The sequence below is a fragment of the Mustela nivalis genome (assembly GCF_964662115.1).
Source record: "Mustela nivalis genome assembly, chromosome: 4".
Lineage (NCBI taxonomy): Eukaryota > Metazoa > Chordata > Mammalia > Carnivora > Mustelidae > Mustela > Mustela nivalis.
Window position 1 is genome coordinate 158186437 of NC_139023.1, and position 13250 is coordinate 158199686.

Here is a 13250-nt window from a genome sequence, read left to right on the forward strand (position 1 = left end):
AGTACTTATGAAGTATTCACAAAACTTTCTGGGTCTTACAGTGTTGTTGCTTTTTAAACAGACAAACATAGAAATTGTGTTTGTTGAAATACACAAATTAAAATTCCTTTTGGGATTTTGAATATAGTGGCATTAAATTTTAAATTAATTTGGAAGTTAATTTAGCATTTTACAAAAATTACATAAAAACTATTTTAAATGGTATTCATCCTTTCTGAAGGAGGCATAATATTCTACTGTATGTACAGACCGTATCTTCTTTATCCATTCATCTGTTGAAGGTCATCTTGGCTCTTTCAATTATCATGTGGTTTTACTTACTTGTGGAGCATAAGGAATAACAGGGGGGACATTAGGAGAAGGAAAGGATAAGTGAATTGAGGAAAATCCGAGGGGGGATGAAGCATGAGAGACTGTGGACTCTGAGAAACAAACTGAGGGTTTTGGTGGGGAGGGGGTGGGGGATTGGTGAGCCTGGTGATGGGTATTAAGGAGGGCACATATTATTGCATGGAGCACTCAGGTGGTGCATAAATAATGAATCTTGGAACTCTAAAAAAATAAATAAAATAAATGAATAAAATCCTAAAAAAATATACCCCTATTTTAAATGGGCATTTTATAGCCCTGTGCTTATTCAATCCTGCAACAGTTGTCTTATGTCACTTAAAGTAAAGTTTGAGGGGACTCTTCCACTGAGGCAGCCACATTTGACCTAATGCATCTACTTTAGATTGAGGACTGTTATTTAGAAAAGAAATATTTGTAAAAGTGAGTCCTGCACTGAATATAAACAGAATCAGGTGTGTATATGTAGGCTTAATTCACCTTATAAAAACCCTCCTCTGTAACAGTGTAGGGGGAAGGTGGCATTACAGCAGACACAGAAACCAAGGTGCCATCTTGATGCCTTCATGGTGCATATCATGGCAGCAGAGATTGGACTGTGGTCAGAATCAGGGCCTCCTGAGTCTCAGCTTTTCTTTGGCCTCTAATTCTGCGCCTTACACAAAGAGGAAAGGTCCCTGACCCCATTTCGTTGACGCTGAAGCAAATGTGAAAAGAGGCGATTTTGCTTGAGAGTGTGACTATAATCCATTCTCAATGTTTAACCCTGTATCCTATTCTATAATAGTGAATTAGCCCAATTTTTTCTTCCTTTTCATCTTCAAGTATTATGTGAGATTCTTCCAAGACTTTACCCTCCTTTCCAATTCTTTTGATTTATGTTACTTGAGGAAAGAAAGAGATGTGCTTGGATACTTCCTTCTACATAGCTCTTTAAATCAGGACTATAGAAGGATGAGCAGTTTTTAGATAAAGCTCTTTGTTTGAAGTCTTTGGTTTGTCTATATATGACATCATATTGGAGGTATGCTGTATGATTGCTTTATATATGCAATTCTGTGACCTAGCACAAAATATATCTTTATAGTGAGAGGGGAGAAATGGGGACTGAATCTTACACAGGTCATCAGAATAGCTGACCTTCAATTCACCTTGACTTGGCCTTTGAATCGTCGGTCACTCTCATGTCCTCACTTTCAAAATTTACTTTGCGGAGTAGCTGGGTCACTGGAACCAGAAGTTTCCATTCCTGGCTTTGACCACTAGGTTCCAGTAATTCTTGTACCAACTCATGTGACAGCTCAGAAATCTGGAGATTGTGCTAAAATAAGTCCCTGGAACTTGACCTTATTCCACAAGATGCTGTATCTGACAATTTTACCCTTGTGAACCCTTGAGCTAGTTGAACATAGAAGATAAAATTATCTTCTTATATGATGTAACTTGGTAGAGTATCTGACATTAAGAGGTAGGGCATTTCATTGTGGAAATCGCCTTTATTTTTCTTGGAAATTAAAACACTTAGCTTTTGGCTTCCTTTAAGTAATTTTATTGTTAATATTGGTGTTTTTTCTGAGCATTACATCAGAGGGGCCTGACTTGCAACTTCATTTCCCAGGAGCTCTGAAAGTAGAGAGAGGGGAGGTAATCTAGATATTAATAAACGTTTACATTTAATGAGGCAGTGGCCCATAGAGATGGCACTCTCAGAGATGTTAACTCCATAGATTAAACCTCCTGGGCCGTGAGAATTGCCAGGAAAGCACAGAGCACCCAGGCAGGACTTCTTTCTAGGGTGAAAAAAGTTTCCATTCTTGAGTAGATTTGATGATTTTTCAGATGTTGATCTCCATGTTCTCCTGTCAAGCTTCTCCTCATGAACAAAGACCTATCAGAGTATTACCTCCTGCTGCTGCCTTCCTGATTCCCTGGCAGAAGAACAGTCTCCCTGCTGAGTCTCCCCAGCATTGTGTACATTCCTCCAGTAGGGTTGTTACCCTAGTCATTGTTTTGTTTGTATGTTCCCCCCACAGGGCAAGGCAGGGATGCTGTCACATTCAACTTGTTATAATCCCTAGAATCTGGGATAGTGCCTGGAGTGAATGAGTAATTTCTCAATGAATGTATACAGGTTATATGTCTTGAAGACAGAATTTAACTCCTAGGTTTGTCCTTTCCTAAGAGGATTGTGCATTTGCTTTCCAGTCATGTCATCAAGTCCCACTGTTGGATCTTCTAGCACGTCCTCCATCCTCCCATTTTCCTCTTCAGTTTTTCCTGCTGTCAAACAGAAGAGTGCCTTTGCCCCTGTCATCAGGCCACAAGGCTCCCCTTCACCTGCCTGCTCCAGTGGCAATGGAAATGGATTCAGAGGTAAGCAAAGATATCACTTTGGTACCACCATAACAAATGGGCCACAGGACCAACAAAGTAAGAGCAGACAGCACAGCATCGGTCCCTATCTCTAGCCATTTACCTACAAAGAGATGCTTTGGTGTTTCCATGATGGGACACAGAAGGCTTGTACAACTGAGCCACTGCACCACCCGAGAACAAGAAGGGGGAAAACTGAGAAGCTCGGACAGCTCTTCAAGGTCACAAAATTAAGTATGATAGAGCCATATGTATCTTCCAGGACTGTCTGGAATTCCCAGACCTTTGCTTTCCATAGGCCCATGTCATGATTTCCTAGAGGGTGCCTGGTCACATCAGATCACAGCAGACCACATGGTGACTGCTACTTACCTAATAGGCTTGCCCATCTGCAGTGCATACCTATTCCCATGGTATACATGGATAGGAGCGACCAGAAATCTGGTTCCATGCCAGTCACATTGATAGCAGGTGTCAGATAAGGGTGGAGCAGGAAAGAAAGAAAAAAAAGACATACACTGTCTAAGAACAAAAATTAATAGCACCCATCAAACCAATTTTTGAGCGATGTCTGAAAATATAGCATGACGTAACATAAAGGAAGTGTGATGAATACATGAGAATCTAATCATCTCACTGTGAATGGGAGGCAGCTGAAGACGAAAGAGCAAATTGGAACCTGTTGAAGACTATGGATCCTGACAAGCCACATTATTTTTAGGCTCTTCTTCATGTCTTGACCTGAAAACATTCATGACAAGCAAGTGTTTGATAAAACCAAGCAGGGCAGAAGTTGGTTAACCCCTTGCCTCTCAAAGCCTCTGAGGACAGCAGAGCCTTGCATGAGCTGTGTGATCCTTGGGACGGCATCTGTCTAGTAGCTTTACGATTGTGCATAGATTCCTGATCCTCTGGGTCACATGTAAAGGTTCATCCACCAGTTGTGGCTGAGCAGAGCTCTGGGAGGTATGGTAGGTTCCTGTGTCATTCTACCATAAAAGACAGGGGTGTCTCCTCAAAATCAAGTGACTTGACAGAGAAACTATGAAATAGGAACTGAAACCCAGCACTCAGAAGAGTCCCTGAAAAGTCTTACTTCCATCTAGACAAAGCAGCTAGTTAACATGCCACCCAGTGTGTGAGCAGCCAGAAGCATCTGTCTATTTGAGAGGGAAAAATAGGTATATATATATATATATTTCATTTTCATCTAGATGTCGGATCCCTAGGGAAACAGGTTCAGCCTGTAGCTGTGTTGCCCACTTGCCCTGTCTCTCCTCAAGGGCCAGTGGTTTCCATCTCACCCTTCATGGATATGCTCAGAACTTTTTCTATGGATGGTTTCATCTCCAGACTGATAACTGTTGGCAATTGTTAAGTTTTTGCTTTATCTTTCCCTTCTGCATGCCTACTTCAGTGGCAATATCTCCCCTTTCTAAGTTCTGTGGTTTTAGTCCATTCCTTAACCAAGTGGGGGCCCCACAGGTCTCATGGGAAATGCAGAGTGGGAACCCCACGAAAGGCTAAGAGGGAGATAGGTGTAGGTGAAAGTCAGGAGGGATGCAGACCTTTCCTTGTTCCAGACAGCCCTGGCCAACATTTTCAACTTCACTTTGAGGAGAAGAAGTATAACGTGACTTCCACTTACCGCTTCTCCCTTACCTCCTCTCTAGCACATTGGGGAAGTTGAGCTGGTGGTCTCAGATCTTCTGGATCTGTACTGTCCAGGGAGCTTGGCTTTGGCCCACCCAGTAGGCCAGGATCAATTTTTCACTGGCTCCCATGGCCTCGAATCCCTACCCTGCCTGTTGCTGCATGCCCAAGTCTTGCTGTGGTATTACCTGCTCCGGGTTGAGTTGGCTCAAAGAGCTGGAAGTATCTGTGTGGTCATAGTGAGGTCTCTCTGTGGAGGTAGGAGTAGCTGAAATAGCCAAAATAAGGATCTCTCTAGGGTCCTTAGCCATGTGAGCTCCTGGTCAGCACAGGTCAGAATAGTTAGACCAAGGAAGTGGCTGAGCCATCCGTTCTTTGTCTGTGGGCGTGATGATGTCATCAGTTACACGTAGGCTCTGGGATCTAGTCTCATTTCTATAGAACACTGAGAACTCCCAAGCCTGTTTTATTTTTTATTTTTTAATTTTTTAAAAAAGATTTTATTTGACAGACAGAGATCACAAGCAGGCAGAGAGGCAGGCAGAAAGAGAGAGGAGGAAGCAGGCTCACTGCGGAGCAGAGAGCCCAATGCATGGCTCGATCCCAGGACCCTGAGATCATGACCTGAACTGAAGGGAGAGGCTTAACCCACTGAGCCACCCAGGCGCCCCCCCCCCAAGCCTGCTTTAGATCCTACAATTCCCTCTCAATTTCTCTGGTGATCTGAATCTTAAGAAGAAGAAGGAAGACTGGGAAAGGAGGGTGAGGAGGAAGGGGATAACAGCATACAGACTCCCAGGCTTCCTCAGTTTGCATCCAGGTCCAATGCGTAGAGGGAGAAAATGAGCGGACATCAAATGCTCTAGTCATGGTTACTGAGTGAAGGATTCCTGGGATTCTAGGGGTGATAAACACGAAGCTTCACCTTTTTAGAAACAGACAGTAGGAGAGGCAAAGTGTGTTCTGAGGTGCTTGAGTGATCATAGGCTGATGGAGAGGTTCTGCTCGTGACTTGTAAGGTGAGATGGTCTCCGTCATCTGCAGAGGCCATGTACAACCAGCCCTCTCTGAGACTGGCTGGTTTTCAGCAAGACCTTGAACCAAGCGCTTTACACAAATTATCTTGCTCAAGCCTCACATGTGACTGGAAGGGGAAGGTCATACCATCCTCATCATCTTCAGTGAAGTAGTTTTCCCGAGGCCACACAGTAAAATGACCTCAGACATTTCGGCTCCAGGGCCTGTGCTGTGACAGCCCACTGTCTCACCATGGACAAGAATAGTGCAGTTCCTCTCCGCACCCTTCACCCATATCTACTTTTCACCTGGACCAAAGCGAGATTATTACCTTCTCATGAAATGCCAAAGGCAGAAAGAAATTGGACAAAGTGCAGGTCCACACCCCACCCCCAACCGCCATACACAAGCTTACTTTTTTCCCAATTAACTTCTGCTTTCTGTCTGTTGGCTATGGTTTCTACAAGCAGAAATTCAGGGTCACCACATAGCAGAGATGGCACTGGATCTTCTTCTTTGAGCATTCTGCCCTTTTAATGAGCTCCTTCGGTAACTCTCTGAGGACCCAGAAAAAAGAAGTGGCTGATGAGTTTTAAGTGTAATAGACAAGTTCAAGTTGAAAGCATGAGCCAGAATCCTACTGCCAGAGAGCTTACGTGCAGTGTTCACTGTCCCACCTTCTACCTCATTTATCAGGCATTTGCAGTCATGAGTATAGATTGTCAAGATAATATTATGCACTATGTGCCTGATTCATTTTCCAGCTCCCTCCAGGAAAAGAAAAAAAAAAAAAAAACCCTCCTACACTCTGGGATAATTACCAGGGTTGCTATGTCTCCAAATCATCAGGGAGTGTCCAGAATTGAACTCCCTTTATTGAAAAGTTACATCGATTCAATATATAGTAATACAGGCAAAAATAATTAAGGCTTTGCTAGCTGTGTAAGACCTTAATCCAGATCTCACAAACATTCAATAAAGGCTGTATGGGCAGGGAAATAGGCAGCTGACAGCTTTGCCTGAGAAGACTAGCTGGCATGGAGAGAAGGGGCGGAGGGGGGGAGTGTTGGGGGCAAGCTGGAAGAATTTTGGCCATTTGCTTGTCAGTTTAGTAAGCACCACTCAGCAAAATACTTCTGTGATCATTGATAAGCTCTAGATGAGCCAGAGACAATAAAACTCAAAGAATCAAATACTAGATATGGCTTGAAGTTTTGACACAAGGCAACTACTCTGGTGATTTCCAAGAATGTGAAAATTCTATGGGTTCATCACCTGAAAGCCAAGGTCAGAGGGGTGCATTTTGCTGTGTGATTTTTCCCCATTTTGCTGATGCTGCCTTGTTTCCCACATCAAGGGGAAACCTTGGACCCAGTACCCCGCACAAGGATTATCTGTGTCTTCATTAGCTGGAGGAAACATTGGGCACTACTAGGGAATGGGAGGGGTGAAGAGTGGAGATTGGGTGACTCCCAAATTAGTAACTAAATTAAGTCTTCAATCTCAGTGGATCAGTATTCATCAGTGAACAAGCATCACATACCAGTAGTAAGCATTAAAGACAGATGAGCTTGGGGGTTGGGGGGAAAGCCCACCACATTTCAGCCAGAGTGGATAGAAACCTAGAATCATAGAAAGCCCTGTTTGTTATAAATGTTATATATGATATTATAAATGATGCCTGGAAAGTTACTTGATAGGCTTGGCACCTGGAGTTTTCTAGATAGTTCTAGAATATGTAATCTAGATATAATCTAGAAATTATGATAGTCTAATGATGAAAAATAAATATATTGCAAATACATTAAAACATAGTTTTTTTGTATGTTTGTGTCTATCATGTCAAGTATACAAACCATTAATATAACACAAGGCAAAACCTAGCTCTTGGCCTCCCCGCAAAATTTCAACCAGCCTGTTTATATTGCAGCGATTTGATAATAAGGCTTCCGTGCCACTGATAGGCTGTGTTTAGACCAAACCTGGAGAAAATGGGTTCTCACATCAGCGGAGTGCACCATCTCCCTGCATTGTACCGGACTCTGTCAGTCCCCACCCCTGCCCCTCTCTCTGGGTTAGAAACCAAAGCATAAGCATCTCTGAGTCTCATTCCCATCCCTCTCTTTCCTTGCAGCCATGACCGGGCTTGTCGTGCCCCCAATGTAAAGAAGAGGAAGAACTGCTTTCTGATAGCACAAAACTACTTACTCTGATGGACCAATAATGAAGAAAGCACTAGGAGCTCTTCGGGGATAGTTGTGCCCCAGAATGAACATGACGGACAGATTTGGGTATGCAAGGACCTGCATCTTACCTGGTCTCACGTTTCTCATCTAGCTCTCATGGTGGCTACACAAACTGACCCTCTTGGGGACAAGGACAAAAGATGTCATTGACGTAGTCAGTGCTAAGAGCAGAAATGCAACTCTTTGTTAATGAACATTATGAGAACCACCTTCCTATGTTTGTAAAATATTTAAGAAAAAAAATTGGCAAACAATTCATGCTTAATATTTTGGATACTATTTGTTTTTCTTTGTAGGAAAAAAAAAGTTGAAAGTTTCTATTTTCTATGAAGCCTTTCAGATACCAATTTAGTTTATGCAGAAAAAAAATTGAACAAAACAGGGTACCAGCATGGAAGACTTTCTTAAACAAAACCTGAATTGAATGATGAAATGTTGTTGTATGTGTGTTTGCTTATAGTTTAATCTCTTTAAAAAACAAACAAACAAAAAAAAACAAAAAAAGGGAAAAATTTTAAAATGTTTTACAATTATTTAAATAAATAAACGTGTAACTTATTGTAAGTAGAGGTAGAAATTAAGACCTTTTTGGAAGAGAGAGGAATTTCTCTTCCTGTTGTAAAATGAAAATGATGCAAACCAGTAGTAACAAGTTTAAAAGGTGTGTGATTATTACTGCAGTTACTTACTAGACTTTTATCCCCCATCCTGCATCCCCCTCTTTTTCCATCATTTGATTGACCCATGGGCAAGAACATGTACATTATATAGATTCCTACAGAACAGCCTGATGCAGAAACAGTGATTCGGTCCATGTGTGTACACAAATACTCAAACTCATCAGTTCATTCATTCCCAGCTCCATCCACTTTCTAAATAGTCTACATGTCCCTTTTGGTATTCACTCTTTGTGGATTTTTTAAAAATTTATATTAGCTTTCAACCTTCTCCTCTTGAGCAGTGCAGAGAATTCCCATGTGGTAGTGCATCCCAGGCTTTGCCTCCCGAGCAGAGACACGTGTCTCACCTAAAAGAAGAGCCAAAGCCATGTGACTTTCCCAACCAAGTGGCCCCTTTGGAATTCTCCCTTGACAGAGCCACACATCCCCTCCTCTTTGGTTACCTGGTTGAGCACAGAGGTGTGAGCCCCACAGAACTTCAGAGACAGGATTTAAGGAAGATGATTCTGTTTCTTGGACTCTTAAGCATGAATCTTAGAATGTCCACGTCCTTTCTTCTCTCTGCAGGTTTCCCCTCTCATGGCATTCAACTCACTTAAAAAGATACGTATCTTAGCTGACACAGTTTCCAGGCAAGAAAGGGATGGTGTGTGGAAGAGGAATGCTAAAAGCCCTAAACTCCTCTCCTAATGTTCAGAAAGATGGTAACCCAGATTCTTAGCAGGATTAGAGATTAGGAGTTTCTGTGTTCCAAGCAGCACAAAGACCCAGGGCTGCAGTGGACTCTCCAGACTTCTGGAACTAGCTCTTAGGCCAAGAAATGTTGCAGGAGCTGCTAACAGTGGCTGAGTTTTGAAAGTCTGTTTGATCCTTAAGATGTATCTGGACTTACTTGGATTTCCAATAAGGATGCCATTTCTTCCTAGTTGGATATCCAGTAAGGGTTTTTCTTGTTGACTCATTAGTACCATAATACAATCCATATACAGATTTTCGTCTGGGGTTCTAACAGTGAAAGTTGTGGCAGCTCTCATGGAAAAACATCTTTCGTGCATCTGAGCCAGTTTTAGAGGACCTCACAAATGCCGCCTCCCTTCTGTTTGTCACATTGATACCTGTTCATAGCTATTCAGCCTCCAACAGTTTCATTTGTCTTCAACTATTCTGGAATTACTCAATATGACCCAAATATAATTTCTATGCACATGAGAATCCAAAGTTTTGGAAACTTGGCATGCTTAGAATTACTGCTGATGGTCCTTTGTGGTCAGGGCTTATGGCACCAAGACACAGGCACAGGAGAGAAAGCTCTCCCATGAGAAATCTGATCAAAGGGGAAGGGTGTGCAGAATACAAACATGACCGTCCCAAAGTGAAGGCGGAACAAAACTAAGCATGTTTCAACCTGGATTCGAGCCAATCCAACATAAGGAAATGTTTTTTTAAGTAGCATTGCTTTTAGAATCTGTGAATTTTGCTCTTGCATGAAGATGATGCAGTACTGTCTTCAAATTGATTGTAGAATTTGTTGGTAGCTTTACACCGAAAAATGTGTGTAACTAAATACCAGACATCCTTGACCATTGAGCTAGAATCTTGGCAGCAACAGATCTATTTAATTGTACAAATGTGTGTAAGGATTATTTTTAGTGTACTAATAAATTAAGAACAAAGCTACTCGGTCCTCTTCAGTCTTGCTGTTGAATCATTCCAGTCCCAGATTAATTTTGTGCCACTTGGAATACGAGTATTTCTATAGGTAACTACAAATTCTATCCTATCTTTGTAAGAGGAGCTGTGTAAGATTTTCCATTTAAGGGGACAATTTACTTCATTATTTATCTCATTTTTTGTTATAGCGTCATATTTTTTCCAGTTTTTCTTTGCACATTTCAATATGCATGGTTTAAAAACCATTATCTTCTCTACCTTTTGTATAGTAAAGTCTCATTTTCAAACTGTATAGTTTCATTTTATCGTTTTGCTTTGTCAGTTATATACAGTATAAAGTTGCTATGCACAGAGCTTTTTGTAAAGACAGCTTTTTTGTTTACTGTTTTTAATGGTCTTACTTATTAAAGAATATCTTGTTTGTAAAATGAATATGTCTACTTCAGTTTTAAACTTTAAATTATCCTAACAAAAAATAAAATTTTTGTACTGTAAAAATGATTGGAACTTTGCCTTTTTTTTTCCTGAAGTGAAAAAAATTAGTTTGGGATTTGTTCTTCAGTTTGGGGATTTTCTCATAACTGCTAGTCCCTGAGCTCTGGTTGAGGAAATCTTACTACAGCTTTTGCTTACATGGAAAGCTTTCTGAGCTGTTCACTTGGAAGAGAGAATATGTATGACTTTAGGTCATTTTTCTCTATGTATTCACCTGTATATCCATCTGGTTGAATTCCTTCATAAATACTCAAAAGGATCCTACTGCCTAAGTTGGCCTTTGGTTGTACGGAATTCTTGAGGTAGGTAAGTAGGTGGTCTGCTTAGGTTTGAAACTGCATGTTGAATAATGTTAAAACTGATTCGTCAGACAGTGAAGAGCTAGAGGCTGGACACGAAGGCTTGAGGCCAATCTTAGATCTCTTCTTAGAAGACAGCAAGATGTATACCCCTGGAAGGGGATGACCCATAGGCAATGGTTCATACAGGAAGATAGAAAGGCTGCAGGAGCTCAGAGAACACAGCAATCACAGAGGGTTGGAATGATCAGAGAAGGTTCCATGGGGGAGGTAAGGCTGGATGAGCCTTCCAAGAATGGTAGGAATTTTGTTTGCAGAGGTTGGTAGGGAGCACTGCAGATGGGAAAGCCATCGCAAACCAAGACCTGTAAAGGGAAGTTCACAAAGCACATTTAGGTGAATGTGATTCTAAATGTCATTTTCTAGCAGACTGTTCACAAGCATACACATAATTGGATTATCTCATTTCTCTCTACAAGGGTAGAGTGTTCTTGAAAACACAAATTATCGTGAAAACATAAATTGTGTCCCTTGCATGAGTGGATGAGATGCTCTTGCTGAGCACGACTCTGAGAAAGCCCCCACTGCAGTTTTCTTTTTCTCTGTGAAGACAAGATGTCTGCCTGGACAGAGCTCACCCTTGATCTTCTCATGGGGAAGAGCTTGCTCTGTGCAGCCTAGCATCCTCTCCTCCTTCGGGCCTGGTTCAAGTATCTTCTACTTATGGAGGTCTTGGCTGACCTCTGACCATGCAAGCTTCCCAGTGACTCTCTTTAACTGAGCTCTGCTTGTGTTCTTATCACAATTTGTATTCACTCATTGTGTACTTTAGACTGAAGGCTCACAAGTACAAGGGCCTTTTAACTCTCAGTACTTCCTGTGGAGCACCTAGTTCAGTGCCGGAGGTGCCTAACAGATACCTGTTAAATTAGTGAATGAGCATATTGGATGCTGAGCCCAAGAGGCAGCTCTGCCTTGTCGTGTGGGAGAGGTAGCCAATCTGTCACAAATGAGAGGAAATAGCATCACTTGGAGAGTCCACTCCTTAGGGAGTATCTTGTCAGTCAACTAATCAAAAAAAGTGATGAAGTGTGTCTATAATGTGATGTGGCTTGTTGCTTAATAAACATAGAAATCTCAAAAAGGGTGGAAGTGAGGAAGCACAAGCCTCTGGCTGGCAGCCTCTTGGGTCAGTTGCTTTGCCCCTTGGCCCTGGAACTTATCCCATATGGACTTTCATGATGCTCAGATGTAATTCCAGAACCAGAACCAGGGCCTTTTAGGAAAATGTGCATTCCATTCCCGTTCCAGATATGATGCTCGACTTGTTGGCTGCACACTTGAATCGCAAAGAGCTTATAGTGCCTTCACCAAACTGCAAGTTCACAGTGACTGTAGGGCAATGAATAAGACAGAGTGAATGTGAGACTTTTCGGATGAGGTGGGAGCAAGGTCCTAAAGGATCTTTATGCCAGAGAGTTTAGACTGCATCGCCAGGACCATGCAGCAGGTAATGGGAAACTTCCAGGAACCTGTCAAGGAGTGAGACAATACACTGTATGTTGTAGAAAAATCACAGTAGCTATAATATGGATTCTGGATTGAAGCAAGTGGATATTGGAGGCAAAGAGACCAAGCAGATGAGGGACAAAAGGCAGCTGATACGCACCAGTGTGCTGTACCAGTGCCTACAACAGACACCTATTTTTGACTGGTCAGTACCTGCGCCATGCCAGCCAGTAAGTGCTTTTAAATGACCCTGCAGTTCACTATAATGATCCCGATAAAAGTGACTCATACCTGACCTGAGGATTGCCAGTAGAGATGGAAAGTAGTGGAAAGATTTGAAAGAAAGCCTTACAGTTTGACAGGCCTTTACTGACTGATTAGATGTGGGAATGAGGGAGAAGACAGGACTAATATAAGTCCCAGTCTGCTAGCTAGACAATTGGATTCTGTGCTAACATTAACTGAAGTAGGGAATAAAGAGGAACGTAGTGTGGGGAATGGAGAGATATAATGATTATAAATTGGGGCATAACTACTCTGGTTCCTTTTTTCTTTCTTGGTTAACTGAAGATTGTTTTCCACAGTTTATTTAAGAACTCTGGAGAATTATACTCTTTAGTGGATGGATATACAAATACATATATATATTTTTTTTTGTTTTGTTTTGTTTTGTTTTTAAATGATGGCTCTGTTTCTCTTTGAATGTCTGTTTGGTTGGGTATAAAATTTCTGGGGTTACACTTTCTTTCTCTGAGAATTTCATATGAGAGGTATTTTGTAAAGCAAGTTCCCAAGATTGAATGTTGCCGTGGTGATGTCCTAAGTCATGTCTCTCCTCATTGTTCTCTTTTATTCCCCTATATAAGCAAGAAAATCTGTCATTTGTCCTGTAAGTCATGACACTTCTGAACATGCAAGGGGGGCCAGTAAATAATGATGCTTGGAAAGCATGCAAACTG

At 41.7% G+C, this 13250-nt stretch overlaps 1 protein-coding gene across 1 annotated transcript in view; it reads left to right on the forward strand.

The window, feature by feature from the left end:
* EBF2 (EBF transcription factor 2) overlaps nucleotides 1-9150 on the forward strand; it is a 189383-nt gene extending 180233 nt beyond the window's left edge. Inside the window, exons 15-16 of the mRNA XM_082727851.1 lie at nucleotides 2554-2721; nucleotides 7526-9150. Of these exons, the coding sequence (XP_082583977.1) occupies nucleotides 2554-2721; nucleotides 7526-7557 (200 nt within the window). The 3' untranslated portion in view covers nucleotides 7558-9150. The remainder of the gene's footprint in view (nucleotides 1-2553; nucleotides 2722-7525) is intronic.
* The last annotated feature ends 4100 nt before the right edge of the window (nucleotides 9151-13250 follow it).